The sequence below is a fragment of the Nipponia nippon genome, unplaced genomic scaffold, assembly GCF_047370975.1.
Source record: "Nipponia nippon isolate SJK-2023a ecotype South Korea unplaced genomic scaffold, ASM4737097v1 scaffold_11, whole genome shotgun sequence".
In the NCBI taxonomy this organism is placed as follows: Eukaryota; Metazoa; Chordata; class Aves; order Pelecaniformes; family Threskiornithidae; genus Nipponia; species Nipponia nippon.
This window is the reverse complement of record NW_028262302.1, coordinates 17,671,788-17,692,513: the sequence shown is the minus strand read 5'-3', so window position 1 is coordinate 17,692,513 and position 20,726 is coordinate 17,671,788. Positions and strand designations below refer to the sequence as shown.

At 50.4% G+C, this 20,726-nt stretch overlaps 1 protein-coding gene across 5 annotated transcripts in view; it reads left to right on the top strand.

Moving 5' to 3' along the window:
- Positions 1 to 10,453: 10,453 nt before the first annotated feature.
- The window catches only part of BCL11B (BCL11 transcription factor B), a 96,226-nt gene continuing 85,953 nt past the window's right edge, over positions 10,454 to 20,726 (top strand). For 4 of the 5 annotated variants that reach the window (XM_087747668.1, XM_087747665.1, XM_087747667.1 and 1 more), the window contains exon 1: positions 10,454 to 11,325. In XM_087747668.1, the coding sequence (XP_087603794.1) occupies positions 11,268 to 11,325 (58 nt within the window). In that variant the 5' untranslated portion in view covers positions 10,454 to 11,267. Of the gene's footprint in view, positions 11,326 to 13,823; positions 13,935 to 20,726 lie in introns of those variants that run through there. The other variant, XM_087747666.1, reaches the window with a different exon arrangement.

Below are 20,726 nucleotides of genomic sequence, written 5' to 3'. Positions count from 1 at the left end.
TGTACTTAAGTTCAGAGATAAGGCTTCTCTTGGTTTGTCAGAGTGATAAAAGTATTATCAGGGGTGTTAGCTGAGGTCCGGAGCACCCCACCTCCCCTCCTGCTAGTCCCACAGCTCCTCCTCCGACCTTCCCCACAGCCAAAGGGAAGTGTGGGCAAGTTCAGCAAAGTTCACCCACCACCACCAAGAACTGCCCGAGCGGTGTGGCCGTGATAGAGGGTGATAAAGCAACAGCTGTCACCATGAGTGACCGGCACGGGGTTAACCACAGTGAAATCCACCCTGAAGAATGTGTCTGTGAGGTTTCACCCTGAAAAAGGGCACAGAGCAGTTCAATATCCCAGCGAGGTGCCGCAGAGCACAGGGGATAGTAGGTCCAAGTGCCTCACGGAGGCTGTTTGAGGTTCCCTTCCAGATTGCCCAATAAATCGCAGGCGTGGCAGCAACAGCAGCCTTGGTGGGGTCTTTGGGGGAGGAGATTATCCATCCACTGCCTAATGCTTGTGTCCTCAACCGCAGCGAGTCCAGAAGGCGCCCGAGTGCCCTGGCTGCGGCGCTAGCGCCTGACTTCCCCCAATTAGTTTTGTGATGGTCGGTGGGACAGGAGGCTGAGGGGGTGAGCAGGTCTTCCCGGATGGCACGGTGGGGGATGATTAGGCAGGGACTGGCAGCGTGCTCCTGCTGCTGCTACTGCTACCGTACGGTGCTTCACAGAGGGGATGCAGAGGCGTAGCAGGCAAGCAGCAGGAGAGTAGGATGCCACATGGCGAGGAGGAGGAAAAGAAAGAGGTGGAGGAGTAGGCAGAAGGGAGATTCAGTTTAACATGGCATGCCAGGCCTCCACTGCTGCTTCCCTCCCTCAGGCCTGCTCATCATGAATTTAATTTGCGCATGGGGTGAGGGGGATTTTGTTGGCATTGTTTTATTCTTATTCGATGTGCTCCTTTGCATGGCAAACGCTGGTAGTGTGCTCATTGCTGTGCATATAGGCAAACGTGGCCTTGGGTGTACTTTAGTCTAAGGCCCTGGTTCTGCAAACACACGAATAATCTGAAAAGCAAGAGGACTTAGTAATATACTTAAAATGACGCCTGCTTTTGTCTTCATCTCTCTTTCTTTCCCCCTCCCAATATACTTTTGCTTCTGGAGAGCTAATTTGAGCTCAGTATCTCAATTAAAATTTGATACAGAAAAGACAGTGTTTTTTTTAAAACAACTCTCAGTTTAGAGGCTGACCTCACCCATACATATTCAGTAAAACAAATAAAATCCACTTGTGCCCTGTCCCAACTAAGATTCAATGTAAGATACCTTCTGCAGCAGGAAAGGCTCAGGAAGGGTCAGGCTTTGAATGGTGGTTGATATGCAAGGGCATTGCCATTTGGAAAGATTTGTCTTAACCTGACTCAGAGAAATTTAGGTATATGTCCTTCGATACATGTTTGTTTGCTTTGCAACTTGATCTCTTAAAAAATTAGATTTGGATAATCATCATAATAAGCATCTATTGGATTTTTGAGCGATTTAGTGGAAGGCAGTGCAATTATCTGTAATTCTGAAGAAGGATCAGAAAATTCACAATAGTTAGAATGAACATATATATAAAATATATATATGTATACACACATATATATGTTTAAAAAACAGATTTCAAAAAACATTCCTGGGCTTCGGTGTGGAGGCTCCGAGCAGTAGACAGCTCCCTCTTCTCAGTAGCTGCAACATCATTACACAAAAATACAGAGACACAGGAGCCGCTATTCAAATGTAGCCCCTCAACTTCGTGACCACAAGTGGGTTCTATTTTGGTCCTTGCTTTTGAGGCTGCTTTTGATGAAGGGATCAGAGTTTTTCAGCTCCCTGCCATTACATGTTGCTGTTGACCTCTACCTGCTTCTAGCTTTTAGAACTTTGTTTCCATTTCCATTTCTTTAGTGTGAAGGCTGGGGATGGGAATCTGTATTTTTAAAACCTTGGTGCCAACTGCTGTGTGCTGTTGTACTGTGGCTGACTTTTACCTCCCTTATATTTCTTCTCGTGTTATTAGATCTGAATTGTCCAAGGTATCTTCTGGAGTACGGCCTCTGGACCCACATGTCCTGGTGACCTGGGACATAAACTGTTGTATGGCAAATCCTGACTTGATCAAATTGGCAACAGAGCCTCAAGAATTATTTAGGCACCTAATGACCACTGATTTTGGTAGCAGGTAAGCCCCAAACTAAAAATTTGTGCATTAGTTTATCTGTGGCTTGATGTGTCCCCTTCAAAATCAGTCTTCCCTACACTGCCTTTTTCTTTCCTCCCCTTTGAGCAGACCGTGGCTTTTGGATATCCCTGCGCTGCTGTTGCATGATCCCCGGACAACGTTTCCCATGGGCTGTCACAAATCTTCAGTCCTGTTGTGTTTCATGTTATCTTCAGGCAGCCTTGGTTACAGCTCGGGCTGCAGCGAAGCCAGCAAGGGAGTGAGACCCTGCAGTCACTGGGCATCTGCAAGTGCAAGGGTGTGCAGAGACAGCCGCAAGCCTCGAGTACAATCGACCTATGACATTGGGGGAACTTGCTCAAACTGATCCTCTTCTTGTACAGCTCTGTAGCCTAATACTGCGTAATAACATGACATTTTAATACCGCTATTGTTGAAGAAGAGAGGTAGTGATGCTATTGGGAGATGGATTTTCAGCAGCTAAGAGAACTGGCTTTTAGCCTTGGTAATCTTGCATTTTTGCTTCTGTCCCACAGCTTGGCTGGGTAACCTTTCAAGGTTATGGGAACACCTTTTATGCCTCCTTTTGCTCATCGCTAGGAGAAGTATCCAATCGTTACCCACCTTTATGGATCACCTGGAGATGCAAGTGAGACATAAATGCAAAAATAATATTATCGGTATTGTATTATTATTTTTCCCAAGGAAATTACTGTTTTCCACAAAGCAGAGCACATGATTTCTTGTTTATTGTGTAATAATAGCCTTGTGTTGTGATGGTAAGTAGGACACAGATACAGCTTTTCAGTGATGTACAGTACTCTTTCTTATCTTTAATTAAATGCTATTCCCTCGTATTGGAACATATCTGTGATTACACATGTTTACAGTCTCTAAGTAACTTACCATCAAATACACTACTGAAAATCAGTGCCCCAAAGCGACTTGTGCCTTTTGTCCTGTACTATCCCACACCTCTCATTTTTTATTTTTTTTATTATTACTTCCAGTTTCCATTTTAAAAATTAAAGGGTTGAATTAAACACTTTCGTATGAATTTCCTCCAACCATCTCTGCTTTTGATCTAGGGACATGTACCTATCTAGCTCTCTGCCCTTCCCCAGAACAGTAACCCCTGGGGATACCATAGAGCATAGAGATGATACAATTTAATAAAGTCACAATAAAACATCCAAGGCCTTTCATACTTTTTCACTTTCTTTAACTCAATTTATTTTTCATTTCATGGACAGAGATTTAGTCCTGGTATTAGTTTATGATTTTGCTGAAAGAATTACCGAACACATACAAAAAGGAAATATTATTTTTATTATTTATTTTGTGCCATGTATACCATAGGAAAAAAAAAAAGAGTTGAAATCACTTCAGTACCGCTGTGTTTTTCATTACAAAGTTATTACATATAGAAATTACTCCAAATTATCTGAAATGAATGGAAATTATGAGGTTTAAATTCCCCAGGTTACTGCAAGCACAGCACTGGAAATTTATTTTGTCATCTTGCTGAACATAATTGCTACAACAAAATTTCTTCCATTTTACAACCGCAGCATAACTTATTTATACCAGTGTTGTTGTAATTTTACATCAATAAGTTGCATGGGAAGGAGTACACAGGTGGTAATTGAAAACAATAATTTGTAGTGGGGTCCAGGTGGAACAGTTGGCTCAGAAAAGACTTCATTTGCTGCTCCGTAAATGCTTCGCATCTCTGTGGCCTTTGACTAGGGTGCTATCAAACCTCTGGTCCACCCAGCGCCGAGGTGGCCTGATCATCCTAAATTACATTTCAAATTGTCAGCGGAGGTGAGAGGAACAACCGATCTATCACTGTGGCACTGACCTGCAGCTCACAGGCAGAAGCAAAAGCGAGGTGCCTGGGGAGAAGGCGAAATCAAGACCAGGAAAGTGGCAAGCACGGTCCTGGAGTCAGGAGCAGCATCCGTGAAGGAATCGAGGTGGAAGGAAACACAATCCAGGTCTGGGGCGCGCGCGCGTGTGCGCACTCGCGTGTGCTCGCGGCGTGTTGCGGCCGATACCGGCTGCTGCCCCTGGCTTTTCAGCTCAGCCACCTTCAATGAGCGTGGCGATACATTGTCATTTGTTTGTCGAAGGGAATGCTGTTATTTGATCATTTTCAATTAAGATGTGAGTAGTTGCCTGAGACACGAGCAATGACGTTCACATTCATACTTTGCTCCTCTCTTTATGAACAGGAATGTGTAATTTGGGTGCAATACACAAGCACTCCCAGGCCAGGCATCTGCACTTCTCCAATCCGTAATTGTCAACAGGAATAATGAAACTGCAGAGGCTGGTACCGAATCCAGAAACTGATGAATTTCCCTGTTTGAGTTCCATTGCCCAAGTTAAAATAATAAAAATAATAATAATAACAATGCTAACAAGTTACTATGGATATACCCGATTTAAATAAAATGAAGTAGGAAGAACATAGAGGAATAAAGAACAAGAATGAATGGGGTGCTGTTCTCTTCTGATGTTCAGATTTGGATTTTCATGATTCACAAGAGACAGGCTGGAACGTTTCTGTCATGAGTTCAAGCGGAAGATTTCATTGCCACGTTCAGAGCTTAGAGGCTTTTGTTATTTTAAACAATCCAAAGATCTCAAATCCTCTTAAAATCATCTGAGAAGGGAAAGGGAAGAAATTGGTTGAAACTTGCACTTGAAAGCAGTGGAGAGCTGTATGGATCCCAAATTTCAGGTTGTGTAAGTTCTGAGGAGCACTTATGGAGGAGCACTTCGTTGCCCCCTCCACATGCAAACTGAATTGCACACGAATCTCTAGAGAGATACAATGTTATATGTTTCCATAATGGAGCAAGTTTTAGAAGTACCTCTTCAGACGAAAATATCGCTCAATTTCTAGGAGTTTTGCAGGGATTTTTTTTTTTTTTACCACAAAACTAGTGCTGATTCACAAAACTTAGTTTATTGCACCAAGCAATGATGGCATTTGTTTTCCAAAGACACAAACAATCCTTGGACTGAATTAATTAGGGAATATGTGCCAGCTTTTTTTAAAAAAGCCTCCCCAGCAACAGTGGATTTTGCCCATCTTCCTTCAAATTTTTTTTTTTTTTGTAAATAACAGGCCTAACCCACGTGTTACAGGGATGCCCGAGTGGCATCCTTAGTGGGACGGAGCATATATAGCAGATGGGATGCCTGACTCCTGTTTACTTTGGATGCTTGTAAAGCGCGTTCCCCTCTACTTTTGCCTGTCGGCGTGTGGACGCAGATGCAGGCGGCGGGCTGCAGGATGACAGAGGCTGCTGGAGAGGGCTGTTCTCTGACTTTTAGAGAGACCCTCAGGTTGCAAATGTAGCGGCGGGTCTTGCTCTCACTGCAGTCCCTGAGGGTCCTGCAAGTGATTTCAGTGGGGACACAACTGAATCTCTCATGTGGGAAAGTCTGAAGCTTGAAAAGACCAAATTCTGCCTTTAGGAATGCACCTTTAAACTGAAGAAGGAAAACAGGGCCCAATCCTGCATTTTATCTGATTAAAAAAAAATCAGTGTTTTTCTTCTGATCTTGCTTACTGGTTCAATGATTTTTGGGGGGAGAGGTATTGTTTTGATTTTGTTTATTTTAACTGAAAAAAAGGTGTGGGAGAAAACTGGGCCCCATCATTTGGACTGTTATCGAGTATGTTTAACACTTGGAAAGAGTTAGAAAAACAAGGGGCTCTGCAGGAAAAAAAAAAAAAAACAAAACACAAAACCCAGAAAAAACCCCCACAGACCACTGACTAAGCAGGGGACTCCAGAGAAGGTTTGGGATGTAAATGTTGAGGAAATCTCATTTTCTAAATTCACTCCTGGAAACATCAGCAAGCGACAGCTACCAAAAAGAAGGGGACACCAAACGTCTTGAAAACACAGCAGAATCTGCATTGCTTTTGCCTCTCTCCAAAAAGTCTTGGGAATGGGGCAGGAGATAATACATTATCCTCTTAAGCCTTCATTTCACTGCACCCTCAAATATACCAGTGTCATGGAAAAGAAAATCAAGTGAATAAATGTTGCAATTTATATATATTTGGATAGATAACAAGAACAATTTTACTGTTTGCCATAAATGAAAAAAACCCACCAAATCATTCCTCTGATTGAGGTTCTGAAGCTCTGTTTATGGCTGCAAAGTGATTTGATACAAAAAAAATTACACATTTTGAGTTATTATATCACCCAGAAATTTGATGCCACTTAACTATGTAATTTTCAGAAATGATATAAAACCACTGCAGAAAAATATTCAGGGAAGCCCAAAAGACCTCTTTTTATCTTTTTTTATGGGTCTAAAATGAGAACTCGCAGAGATCCTTGCACTGTATGTGAAGGCTGAACTGCCACCTCGGGAGCTTTATTAATATGTATGTAAATATGATCTGCTTAGATCCTGTGTTTCTGTGGCTTTTCACAAGGTGGAGCGGCTAACTAAGCCGATCAGATCAACGCCCTGTGTTTATTCTTTTTTTTTGTTTTTTTCTTCCCAAGCAGCAATATTTAAAGATTCAAAGAGAATGAGGACAGCAGCCTCATTTATGTCAAGATTGTCTCAAACCTCCTTCCTTCCTTCCTTCCTTCCCTCTCTTTTCTCCCCCCCCCCAACTCCCAGATCTGTATCAAAAACAATTTACTTCTAACTTAGCATAAGCTTTCTCAGTAAAGACTGGGGAGAAACTAAAATCACATCACACATAATCTGCAGCTCCAATTTTTCTTCCACTGAAAAGTTATTTGAGCAAATGGGGAGAAAGTGGAAATGCATTCGAAATGTGTCCAAGTGACACATCAGGCTTATCCTCCGTGAGGATATCGGGACTTCCTCTTTACACTGAAGCCACTGTTATTTATGTATCTATATCCGTGCCAAATTTTAGCTAAAGACATTGCACGATTTCAAAAAAAAAAAAAAAAAAAAAAGAAAAGAAAGAGAAACCCAGAAGCTGAACATGTGTGCGCGGAGAGTTCTTGACTCGGCATGCCTTGTTGTATACAGGATAAAATGGAATATTTAACATCATATTAGCTTGTTTTCCCCTATGATAAGGACGGTGTTTCTAGACAAGAAGTCCTCAATCCTGGTATATTATGAAGAGAGAAAAGATGATTACCTTAATACAAGATATTTTGTGCATGAGTGTGCTTTTTTCCCCTTAATTTAAAACAAGGGACTATAGCACCTTTAAGGCTAGCGAAACGCCTGTTCTCTTCTCGCAGGTTGTGCTCCCCTTTTGCCTGTTTTTTTCTTTCTTTGGGGGATTTTTTTGCTGCTGTTTTGGGGGGTTTTTTGTTGTTGTTACGGGGAGCTGCGGCTCCGGGTTTGCAGGCCGGTGGTGAGAGGCCGCCGCCGTGCCGTAGCCCCCAGGACGGCGGAGCGGGGCCCGGGGTGGGAGCACAGGCCCCCTTCCCGGCTTCGGGCGCCCAGCACGGCCGCGCAGCCCGGGACAAAGCGGGGCGATGTCGGGGTCGCCGCCCGGGGCAGCCCCCGGGGACCCCGGCCCCTCTGGCGGGGCTGCTGCCCCCGGCCGCGGCGGGGGGGCCAGAAGCGAGGGGCCAGCTGCAGATGGAGGCGGGTCGAGGGATAGGTCAAGGTTAGAAAGAGCCTCTATTGATCTGGCTTTGAACGAGAGACAGGGAGAGCAGAGAGACTAAAGGGGGAGCTGTGAGACAAGACATTAACAGCTTTCAGTGCTAATGATCACAAGTGCCAGACAGGGGAGGAAAGAGGAGACTGAGAAATCACTTTGGAATTTTTTTTTTTCCCCTTATTGGGATGTATTTTCGGAGGAGGAGGAGGAGGCAGGCTGGGGGCTCACCCCCCGCAGCCCTGCCCGCAGCCGGCGAGGCGGTGCGGGAGGGGGCTCCGGCGGCCCCGCCGCCCCGGGCAGCCGGGGCGCCCGCCTGGTCAATCATTGCCGGCCCTTATCTCCTGCTCTCGGTGCCCACTGGAAGACACTGGTTAATCAACAGATGATGCCCAGTAACTTCCCGATAAGCTGCGCTCCGAAGGGGTGCAGCTTCCTGCAGCTCGCCGAGAAGCGACGGCCGCCGCGGCGAGCCGGACTTTGCACCCCCGCAGCCCGCCGGGACCGCGGCCGCAGCCCCGCGGGGTGGCCCCCGGGCCGGGCCGCGCTTCGCACGGCAGGCACAGCCACAGCCGCACAAAGCCTCTCGGCCTCGCCAGCCGGGAGGAAAGGCGTGATCCAAGGGGCGAGAGGAGTGAGGGCAGCCCCTATCCCCGCTGACCTGCCCGGGCCCCCTTCGCCGCGGGGGCGGAGGCCAGTGGAGGGGAGCCCCATCCCTCCGCCCCCCTCCCCCCCCCCCCCCGAGGGTGCCGCATCCCGGCCCCAGCAGACTCGGACCACGCTGCCGCGGGGGGGGGGGGGTCTCCTCCCGTCCCTCCCCTGCCCGGCGGCGCCGGGCCCCTGCCATCCCCACGCTCATTTTTCTTTGCGGGACCCTGCAAAACAAACCAAAACAAAACCGACGAAGAATCTAAACGGCTTAAGCGCCGTTAAATGTCTTTTACGTGTTTGCCGGGCGTTAGCAGAGGCGGAGGGCTGAGCCGGGGCAGAGGAGGGCACCGCAAGGCTGGCCCGGCGCCCACCGCCCGGCCTGGGAGCTGCGGGGGCCCGGCTGCCCTCGGCGTGCCGTCGGGCCGGGCTCCGGGGGGCCGGGGGCTGGCAGCGCCGAAATGCGAGCTGTGAGCGGGCGGGCGGTGTGGGGAGGAAAAGGCAGATTTGCTGGAGGAGGCGAGAGCGTTGCTGTTTAGCCAAATTCTACTCAAAGCTGATTAAGGGCACCGAGATGAATTCTGGTCCCCCCCAGGGCTCTCATGCGATTTAATAAAAAAAAATTAAAAAAATTATTTAACGTGGAAAGTAAATGACACGACTGCAGAGCGGCTCTCTTAGCGTGCTCCTGGTGGAGGCTGGGTTTCTTGGGTTTCTGCTCCATCTGCCTTCAAGCCCCCAGCCCTCCCCCTCTCCCCATTCCCCTCGCCCTGTCCAGACCTGGTGCTGAAAAGCTGTTTGCACCGAACAATTTCCTTGTCTGGGGAGAGAGAGAGAGGGGAAAAAAATAATAATGGCAGGAGATGGGCTGGGAGAACGGAGGTAGAGCGGAAAAAGTTGGTTTCCAAGAATCTCCCAAGTTAGAAGCGCACGCAGTTGTGGGCATTTACCTGCGTGTGAAATAGCAGGAAAAGTGCACCGAGATGCGGTCCCTGGGATCTCGGCGTCTCTCGATTCGTGGCTGAGACTAAATTCCTCCACGGAAAAATCCTCTCTGCCAGGATTTTAAGGGAAGGGGGGGTGGGAGAAGAAGGTCGGAGCGTGTGTGCGTGTGCGGATCGGGAGTGTGTGCGCGCGTGTCCCGCTACCATCACACTTCGGGTAGGGAGAGAGGAGGGAGGGAAGAAAAAAACAACCCTCTCCCCAACCCACACAGATATTTGTGTTGTTGTAAAACTGTTCGAAAGAAATGCAGGGGGAACGTGCTCGCCGCCGAGGAGCTGCGGCGGCGCCTGGAGGGAAGAGCGGCCCGAGACCCCGGGGAGCGGCCGCTCCGGGGCGGGGACGGCGGGGAGCACGACCCGGCGCCCAGCCCGGCCCCCGGCGAGCGGCCGCCGCGATGAGCGGCGGCGAGGCGGCGGCAGCGGCGGGCAGCGCGCCCCGGCCGCCCGCCCCCGCCGCCCCCGGCCGCCGAGCCCCGGCCGCCGCCCCCGCCCCGAGCGCGGCCGGGCCGCCCCCGCCGCCCCCGCCCCAGCCGCCCCCGCTGCGGCCGGCGCCGGGCCCGGGGAAGTTTGGCCGTGCGTGAGGATGCGGATTTATTCCTTGCCCCCCCCCCCCCCCCCCCCGCCGCCTCGGTTTTCCTTCGCTGCCGGCACTCCGCGTACCCGGGAAAGCAGCGCTGCACAAAGCCCGGAGCGGCTCCCGAGCCCTGCCTGGGCTTCAGTTTGTGCGCCAGCCTGTGTGTGTGCCTGTGCGAGTGTGTGTGCGGTGTGTGCGAGTGGCGTTTCTTGTTCTCTTGCAGGGTACAATGTTAAAAAGCCACCGCTAGTCGCCCCCAGTGCTCCTACTCTCTGGGTCTTTTTGTCTCTAGTGCAGATTAAACGTCACGTCCGCACTTGAACTTGAATTTTATCCCATTGTACAGAGGCAGCCCCAGCCATAGAGAGACAGAGCGCTCCCAGAGAACCAGGACTCCGCCATCTTCACATTGCAATATATAATAGTAATAGCCAGCACCAGCCCAGCTGCACTGGGGGCTTCCTTCCTTCCAGTCCCAGTGCCAGGCGAGGGGGGAAGAGTGCAAAGTGGTGCAGGAGCACTGGCAATCCAAAAGCACCAGGGCAAAGCAGTGCCACTTGAACTGGGAAAGAGGAGACACAGTTTTGGCTACCCCTTTTCAAAAAAATTATCTCTATATATCTACCCAGCAAGGGTCAACCTCTGAAAAACATTTTTTTTTTTGGCAATTTTTTGTGTGTGTGGGCAATCCCAATTCTAGTACTTTTTTTGATATTCCTGCTTTTTTTTGCTTTTTAAAAAATTTTTCTTTTTTTTTTTCTTTTTTTTACCCTCCTGGTGGAAAAGCGCACTTGCCAATTTGCCCAGCACTCTGGAAAGAGGGAAAGAGAAAAGTGTCACTGGCGGTGCATATCCTCCTAAGTTCAAGAAGAGATCTGGAAGTCCAAGTGGCAGAAGCAGTGGAGAAAAGACAGAGTGTGTGAAAGAGAAAGAAAAAAAAGAGCGAGAAAGAGCTTTTCCTGATGATGACGATGATGATGATTTTTAATTGAGAGGGGATCCCATCCAGTGCACCACAGCAGCAACAAAAAGGAGGCTTTTTTTTTCCTTTTTAATTTTTTTTTTTTGAAAGAAGAAGAACTCGATCAAGAAGAAGAAAGAGGAAAAAAAAAAAGAGGAGGAGGATCGCCCCCCCAACACATCCCCCCAAACCAGTGCAGCTCTCCAGGCGATGCCAGTGTAAATGCCAGGGCAATGTCCCGTCGCAAGCAGGGAAACCCGCAGCACTTGTCACAAAGAGAGATTATCACACGTAAGTTTGAACTTGGAACCAGACCGAGCCGAAATCGAGGAGCAAAATTAGGGAAGGGGAGGAAGAGGCTGGGGGGGGGGGGGGGAGACTCCACGAGGAACCAAAGCTGGTAAATGACTTCAGAGAGAGGGAGAGGAGAAGGGAATTAAAGAGGGGAGGGGGGTGTGTGGCTAGGGGGGATGGGCTGGGGGTGGAGGGGGGGAGAAGCCCGAAGTTTGCTGTGCGTTTTTGCAGCGGTGCGGAGGTGAGGCGGGCGGGCAGGCGGCGTGGAGCGGGGCAGGCGCTGCCGGCGGGGAGAGCGCGGCGTGGCGCGGGGCGGCGCGGGGCTCCCCCGGGAGCGGGGCGCGTCTGCGGGGGGCGGCGGAGCGGGGCGCGCCGCTCCGGGCCGGGCCGGGCCGGGCCACCCCGCCGGCGCTCCGCCGCTCGCCCCCGGCCCCGCTCCTCGTTCCCCGCTCTGGGGGCAGCGCGGAGCGGTGGGAAAAGTTGGCCGAGCGCCGTGCCTCGGCGTGACAGCCGGGCCGGGGGGGGGGGCGGATCAAGGTGGGCAGCGAGGGGGGGAGAAGCGGAGCGGCCGGGGGGGGCTTAACGGGAAGCAGATGGAGGCGGTGGCCGGCCGGGGCCCGCAGCGGCGGGCGCCGAGCCCCCCGACGCGGGGCAGGTAGATGGGCAGGCTGCGCCCTGCGCGCCCCGGGGCGCGTAACTCTCCTCCGGCGCGGGGAGGGGGGAGGCAGGATCAGCTCGGCTGGGGCGAGAGGCAGGGCAGGGGCTGCAGAGGGGCCGGGGGCGGGCGGGGGTGTCTGTCGGTGGCGGGGAACGCGGGGAGAGCCGAGGCGGGGGACGGGGCTGGAGAGCACGAAATGCGGGCCGGGCAGCGGCACCGGCTCGGGGTGCCGGGGCAGGAGCGGAGGCTGCACTTTGCCGAAGCTCCCATTGTGAAATGAAAACACACACGTACCCCCCCCCCCCCCCCCAAATATATATATATATAGGGAAGGAAAAGATAAAGCGGGGGGAGGGAAGGAGGCCCCCCTCCCCCCGGCTCCAGCATCCCCCCTCCTCCCCGTTCCCAGCCCCGCAGCCCCGGGAGAGGGGCGAGCGCCTGCAGGCAGAGCCGGGGGCAGGTCCCCGCGCCGGGCGCCCCGCTCCGCCGCTCCGCCGCTCCCGTCCCCGCGGGGCTTGTGCCGGGGGGGGGTGGGGTGGGGGGCGCCTCCCGGGGCGCGGGGCCCCCAGCGCCCCCCGCTGCTCCGCCGCCACCGGGGCGCGGGGGGGTCCCCATTTCCCTGCCATAGCATCGGACCCGTTTGGGGGGGCTGGTAGAAAATGCCCGGCGCGCCGTGGGGAGGTTTGGGGGGCGGAGGGCGGGAAGGGGTCCCGCACCCCGCCGGGAAGGCCGGCCGGACACCGCCCCCCCCCCCCCCCCCCCCCGAGTCCGCAAGTTGCCGGGCTGCGGGGGGCGGCGGCGCGCACGGAGCCGGCCCGGGGCTGAGCCTGAGCCGCGACCGATCCGAATATTTATGTTGAGATTTTAAAGAATTTAAATAAATAAATAAAATATTCCCCCGGCTTCTCTCCCCTCCCCTGAAAGCCAAGAATAGGAGCCATCTGCCAGGAGCATTTGGTGCTTGCGAGCTCCTCTCTTTCTTTGTTACCGGTGATAAATTTCTGTTTGTAAGATTTCCTTGGGAATCAAGATATATATGTGTATATAATTTTTCCACCTCCTGTGAGATTTTTTTTCTTTTCGTAGCAGAGGGTTGTGAGGCGACGGTTTGGGTCCCGAAATTTCAATTTCTTTTGCTCCATCTTTCCCTTTTTTCTTTTTTTTTTTTTTTTTGGTGTGCGCCTTTATTTTTTAACCCGTTCCTTCCCCCCCCCCCCCCAGTCCGTCAGCTGGCGGAACACAAATGAAGATGCATCTGGTATTCAGCTCTTTTTTGGGGGGTTGTTTTTAATTCATTGTTATTTTGGAGTCAGATTTACATCACCATAAAAGGTGGATTCCCCCTCCTCAGCTCCCTCCCCTTCGTCAATTGCATTTTTGTTTTTAACCATCCGGTTTGGAAAACGCGTTTCCCTTTTTTGTTGGTGGCTTCTTAATTGTTTTCCCCTTGTTTTTTTTTATTTTTTATTTTTAAGAAAAAGCATCAACAACCTAACCCCTCTAAATCGCCCCGTGCCATTTCTCCCACTTCTTTTCTGGCTCAGTTGCGAGGAGATGTGGGGTGTTGAAAGGGGGTGTGGGGAAAATCTGGTTTGTTGCGCACATCTGAATTTGTTTAAAGGGGTGAAACATTTATTTTCTCGCTGCTGTTGCTGCTGGGGGGGGGGGGGGAGGTGGGGTGGAGAAGAGAGCCAGGTAGGTTTGTTCTTCCAATTTGATCTCCTTTTCTGGTCGCTTTACTTGAAAGTAAATAATGAGGCAGGAGAGCATTAAAAGGTGCCGAGGAGCTGCGTGTACAATGGGTTTAGCGGGGAGGCTGGGGAGGAATGGAGAGCAGAGCGGTACACAGCTTCCCTCCCTCCCCTCTTCCATTTATCTATCTCTCCATCCTGAGGAAGCTGGCGGAGAAATCAGGCTGCATACTGAACAGTGGCAGAAAAAAATGAAGGTATCCAGGGGAGGAGGGGGTGGGAGCCGGGGGGGCTGGGGCTGGGGCTGGGGTTGGGGTTGGGGCTGGGGGGAGCAGGAGGCGCAGGCATTGCAGCGCACAGGCGCTGAGCCTCAGCTGCAGGCTTGCAGGAGGGGGTTTCGCAATCTCCGCGCTCCTCGGGAAGGTGTCATTCGTGGGGAAAAGCAGGCAGGGAGACTGGCCTCTGCGAGGGGGAGTTTGGAAAGTAGCGGGCAACGGAATGGGAAACCAAAACACTTGCAGCAAAATAAAGCCAACCCCAAGCCAAGCCCCCAGAGCCGGGATGAACTGATACTGCCTTCTGAAATCTTGCACTTATGTGGCGTTCAGCTTGGGCTTTTTTTCCCCCCTCTCTCTCTCACTTTTTGGCATCTGTCAGGAGAGTTGCATTTCAGGATGGATTGGAGGTCTCTGCCAGGCAAGGAAAGAGAGATTGGGAGAGAGGTGGGGAGAGAGAGAGGGAGAGAAGGGTTTTCTGACACTGCTCAGCTGGAGTTTATTGGGTTTCATGCTCTTGGTGTTCAGAGAAACGTTTAGATCCTGAGTGTAAGACAAACAAACAAACACAAAAAGCAGAGAGGCTGCAATGTAGTTGTGCTCCAGAGTTGCAGCGTCTCATTAGCACAGTGTTTTTTAAGACTGCAAAACGGAGTGGCCTGTTGGTCCTTGCCAGGCTCACCCGGGCAGCCTTGTAATGCATGTGTGTGCAGGACAAAAAGAGGGGAGACCCATGGGGAGAAAAGAGCGGCTCTGCACCTTTCTTCAGTGCTGGTGGACAGAACAAACTTAGTAGCTGAGCGCGCTTACATGGGTGGACAAAGCAAAAGAGGTGATTATGTAGGGAAGAGGAGGCTGAGCTGTTGAGCTGCTCTGTGCAAAGAAACGTTATTTTGGTTTGATTCAAATTGCTGATTTTCCAGCTTAAGATCTTCTTTTTTTAACTTGAGAAATCTGTTTTCAAACTAGTCCTGCATTTTGCATTTGAAGGAAATGTGAAAGGCGAGAGCATGTGAAAAGCTCGCTGATAGCAGTTTTGCAGAAGGCGGCAAAGCAAGAACATTTCTGTAGAGCAGCAGCAAAGATTGGGAGGGAAAGGCACAGTAAAATCATACAATTCCAGGTAGAGAGCCAGGTTTCCCAAGGAGGGTCTTCAGTACCTGGTCAACAGGTTCCCTAGGAAAAGTAATAATTTCCTTCAATGCTTTGTATTTGTACGTAGTCATTAAAGAGAATAATTAAAAAAATCCTACCATTTTTTGCATGTCAAAGTTTTGCAAATTGCTTCAAGGAGCTTCTCTTAAAATGCATTTAGATGTAGTGCAATTAATGCACTTTTTCCTACAGAAAAAACCCCACACCGATGTAATCAACTCTGATACAAAGAGAATGTAAGCTGACACTGGAGAAGTAGAGAGGAAATTATTGTTATTTTGGAGATGGCTGACTTTTTCATAATACCCACATAGTTGTGCACAGAAAAGCCTAACGTGCGTTTAAGAGACGTTACATGTGTTAGCTTTAAATAGGACAGGAAAAAAAAAAAGGTTGCGTGCTGTCGACTTCCAGGTTGCCTTTCATTTGAACATATTTGTGTTGGACTTACAAGATGAAAAAAAAACCAAACTGGCACATTTTCATAGTTTCTGGTCTTTTAAAATATTTTTGAAAAACCGGCGCAGAGTAAATAGATTGTGGATCTAGGTTATTTCATCCTTTTTGGTTGATGTGCTCAGTGGCTTAAATAGATGTACAGCGGGTGAGAAATCATTTTGCATTTTTTTTGCCGGTCGGCAGATGCAGAGCATATTTTGTCAGGCTTATTTAAATATTGAGAAATAAAAGTCTTCAAGATTTTACAACCTGGCTGCCTTTAATAGGAATGGCTGGAGCCCTTGTCTTGCGCAAAATGTATGTTTCTCTGCAGAACAAAGGGTTGTCTTGTGACATATTTGACAATAATTATGACTTAGAGGAGTGCGCGCTCGTAGAAGTAGTACAAATTATTGATATCGGTTACCGACTTCAGCTGACACCTCTTCAGCGGCGCTCCCCAGGGCCGCGCTCGCTGCTAGCGAATCCGGCCCCTTAAAAAACGCCTCGCACCAGACTTGTGCCCCTCTCCCACCTTTCCTACCTGGATCGCTTTGCGCTCCGTGGCGTGTGTTGGCGGCAAACACCATTCCAAGACAAACTTTGCTGGCCGTCCGAGCCGCCTGGCAAGCCGGCGGGGCGGCGGCGGCGGGAAGTGGCGGGCGGTGGCGCTAGGGGGAGCTCGCAGCCCGTGCCATGGCCGGCCGGCGCGGCGCGCGCTGCCCGGGGAGCGGCGGCGGCGGCGCGGGCGCCGCGCCGCGAGAGGCGGCGGGGGGAAGCTGGAGCGGGGATTTTCACGCGCAGATCTGCGCGGCGCTGGCTGAGAGGGGCCGCGAGCGAGGCACAGCTATTTTTAGCTGAATCGCGGCTGATGAATTGACTCGGGCGGACAGGAGTTTTTAATTAAAATTAGTTTTTAACAATGCCTTTTATTGGCAACGTACAGTGTTTAAATTCTCAATTTGTTGTTGACGGATAGCGCTCGGGGTAACGATACCTGTACGTGAGCGAGTCTCTGTGCGTGGTGGGGGGGAACCCCACGGAGATCCGCTTGTTTGTTCCAGTGGATGTAAAAACATGGAGCGAGGAAGCTGGAGTTCTGGGAGAAGGTGTGTACAGCAATAAAGCAGACATACACGTACATAATTTGGCTTGATTACATGTCAGAAAGCCACATGTAGCCCTGCCGAGAGGATTTGATATTAGGTGGTTTACAGTACTTTGATTCTCAGGTCCTTTCAGCAAAAAATCTGCAGTTCCTGCAAATGAAAATAAGCATTTTTTTTTTCCAGAGAAATAAACACAAAATCACATCTGTCATGTAGAAGTTGCTGCTGAGCAGCTCACAGGCTGCTCTGCCGGGCTGGTGCTGTTCTCTGCTGCAGTCGGTTTGCGCATCGTGGAGGGACTTCAGCGGGACGCTTTCTTGCCCAAACGTATAATTTTGTGGCGTACACATGGGAAGCTTTGATCAGTGGATGTTTATTTCACCCAACCTGGGAAATTAATCAAGTTACGGTATTGTTAACATAGCACAAGCATCTTCTTATTTTTAGGGCGCAATATGTGGATGGAGGTTATCCCGTGACAGGAAAGCGCACTTTATTCTAACCTGAAAGAGAAGTAAATTAGGTCAGACAAAAGATCAGGGCTGTCATCAGCTGTACAAAAACCCTTCACTCTTGGGTAGAGAGGGCCAGCAATTTATCTGATGATTTCTCTACTTCATTTAATGTGTGAATCGAGCTAGTTGGAAGCATATAGACAGCAGCCAGCTCGTTTAACAGACCGGTAAGCTGAAGAGCACAGCGCCTGGGCCACTGATGATGCTGGTGTTCCCCAGTCATGGGGGGAACATGGCTGGGGAACACCTTTCCTTCTCCCCTCCTGAAACCTCAGACTTCGCCGGTTGTGGTTTTCCTTCCATTCCATGACTGTTAACTTCTACCAAGAGAAACAACGATCCCCCTCTCCTCCTCCCCGTCGCCTCTGCCCACCCAGCGCACGCACACCCACGCTCCCCTTTCTCCCGCTCCCTCCTCTGCCTCCCTCCTGTCCCACTCCCCCAGGACGAAGCCTGGTTGAAAAGTCTCCCCGCGGAGACCTGATACCCCAAAATGGCCCTCTGCCTCCTTGCCAGAGCGTTTCCTTCTTTTTGGTTGCAGCTCGGTTCCTCCAGGGTTGCGTTGCAGTTGTCGGTTGAATTTGGTCTCCCCTCGGTAGCCTCCAGGGAAAGCACGCGGAAAAATAAATGGGGGCTGGGGGTTACTGCCTGCTTTAAAGTTAGCGATACTGTAAAAGTGCTTGGTGAAGCATCAGCATTGGCTGTAGACGGATTTATATATCTGTATCTTTTTAACGAGGGAGGGAAAAGACATCAGTAACTGCGTGCATTGATAAATGCGTGATTCATTCAGCTGCTCTTACTACAGCACCTTCCTCTCTGTGTTTATTTACTTTCTTAAAATGTATCTGGGCAGGCTGCACACCGTTCCTCGGCACCCACGGTTGCAGCCTCAGAAGCAGTTGTGTGTTCAGCTCCTGAACATCACTTAAATTTGCTCACTGTCTGCCCTCCCTCCCAAAAAGCTGTTGCTTGCTTGGTACTGTAGACCCTTGCTGGAGCTTTAAGTAGCAGCTTCTTTTTTTTTTTTTTCTTTTTTTTTCCGAAGGATATACAAAAAATGCCTAAAGCAGGCTATTTGAAAACAAATTAAAGCAGAGGGACACACTTCATGCGTTGCAGGCACGCGCCAGTAGAAGGGGGTTAGAAGAATATCGTCATTTTACTGGCAAAAGTGACACCAGATCGGGGATTTGATTAATGGTGCAGCATTCACAGGGACTTAGTTCTATATTTTTGACATATGCAAGTCTTTTGTGTAGTTGCCTCAGTGCAAGAAATTCCGTTTGTTTTTTTTTTTTTTTTTCCTGGAGCAGCTGATAATTTGTGTGTGTGCTGGATATGCCCAAGGTACTTTCCAAAGACTAAGCACTAGACAGCACAGTATAAAAAAGGAATCCAAAGTTAAGGGAGAGGAAAAAAACACACTGGTTTACTTAACTTTTTTATGACCCCTTTTACTAAGCCACTGGAAGAAGCCATAAATTCGCTGAATGTTATAATGAATATGCTTCAATGAAACTAAAAAAAAAAAGGCTTAAGAAAATTGTATATGAGCAACAGTGTGCCACACACAATTGAGAAACACAGTCTCTTTTGAGCCTGATATTTAAGAAAAGAACAGAGCTGTTGTGTGTTTAATACATGTTCAAAACTAATTACTTAATTTTGATCATGCCTTTTAAATCCTTGGGTAAGAATCTGTGCTTCCAATATCCTTTTCTACGCCAGTTAAAAGCCCGTACCCAAATACTGCTCCCTCTCCTTTTGTGGCGCCGAGCGCTCCTTTCTCTCCTTGGTTGTCGTTTAGTTTTAAATAAAACAAATGTATTCACTGGGGAACAAAGAATGCTTTTATATCACATCATCACATCCCATTTTATCTGCGGAGATTTACAGCTTCTGCAGTCTATAGAAGAGCCTATGCATTCTCCGCTCTCAAAAGCAGTAAATATTTTTTTATGAACGTATAGTTTACTTAAGAGGAGACACGCCACTCCCTTCTTTAGCACTGTACAGAGTTTCTGGTGAAATAACATCTGACAAGTGTTGGAGATTTGCACGGATCCTTGGATGTTCTTGGCTTTTGTTCTGTTTGGGTCCGGCGTGGTTATTGTGTCGTTTTCCTCCTTCTTTTTCCTAAACCCCGATGCATTGCCCGGCTCTTTGTGGCAGTGCTTGGGCTTGCTCTGTGTCAGGTGTGTACAGAGGGTTAAACTGCTTTCTGAGAGATTTGGGCTACTTCTGCAAAAGGTGCCTGACTGTACCGGCTTGCAGGAGAGTCATCTTAACTCACAGCTGTGCATGGGGCTTGCTAAGGCGTTGGAGCAAAACGGGTTATTTCCCTCCACCCTCCCTCCACTGCTGGGTCCTGGTCACCTCGCTGTCGGCACCCAGCGGGGGCAGCTCGGTGGGCTGTGCCGGGGCAGTGGGCTCCATCCCGCTGCTGTGGGCAGGGGTCGGTGGCCAGCCCACCCCGGCCACCACCACCCGCCGTGCTGCCGTCCGGCACAGTGGGCTGGAGCGCGGCGGTCGATGGCCGGACGGCGGCGGCTCGGCAGCTGCACCGGGGCCCTGCGCGGCACAGCGGAGGTTCGCTGCTGCTCCAGCCGCCTTTGTGCACTTTGCACATGCCTGAGAGTGTGGGCCCCTGTGTTTCTGGGGCTTCCTGATCAAGTTGCCTCTTTTGGCCAACTCAGCCTCAGACTTTTATTTAAAAAAACATAAAATACTCTGAACAATTGTTTTTCAGTGCTCAGAAAAATTAAAAATTGATGGCAGATAAGCGGTGCCTAGTACCGCTGAGTGTGATGCTGATGCAATATGTAGGCATAAGCTCAACTCTGCACCTTGCAGCTGCAGGGAGCTGTGGGGAGGCTCTGAAAACAGGTTATTGATAAACTTCAACGGCGAGGAGCTGCATCGCCCGCTTTGAGCAGCGTTAGTCTTTGTGCAGAGAGGATCCTGACACCGATCTCGGCGATAACCCAGCTAGAGAGCGTGTGATCCGAGCTATTTCCGTTAAGCATGTTGATGTTACAGTAAATGTGACATGTGGGTGTTGATTGAAGGGGCATCATTTTCAGGCCTGCTTTGGGCCAGCACCCTGAAGAGCGAGTCACTTCTTTGTGCTTGCTCCCCAACTAGGCTGAGCTCTTTCTGGATGTGCCTTCAAGACAGCAGCGACTGTGTGCGCAGACCGGTGTCCTCGGCGTGCTGCGGCTAGCTTGCGGGTGGCTTCCCGTGCCTGGGCGCCAGGAGCTGTGCCCCCATGGCAGCCCCCAGGCAGCCCCAGCTCGTCCCAGAGACGGGTGACCTCTGAGGTAGCCCGTGTTTTGCCCTTAGGTGGGCACAAGGGCAGGCAGTGGCTGCAGTGGGGTGCCGGGGCAGGCAGGGCACCCATCCACCATCTGCGGTGAAGGCACCGGCAGCGCTCGCCTTAACCCTCCCATTATTGATTTGTGCAGAAACCGACCGCGGAGGGGAGGTTTCACACGCAACGCTTTGGCCCATTACCAAACTGATCCCTCTTCCCCCTTTCTCTGCCTCCTTTTGAT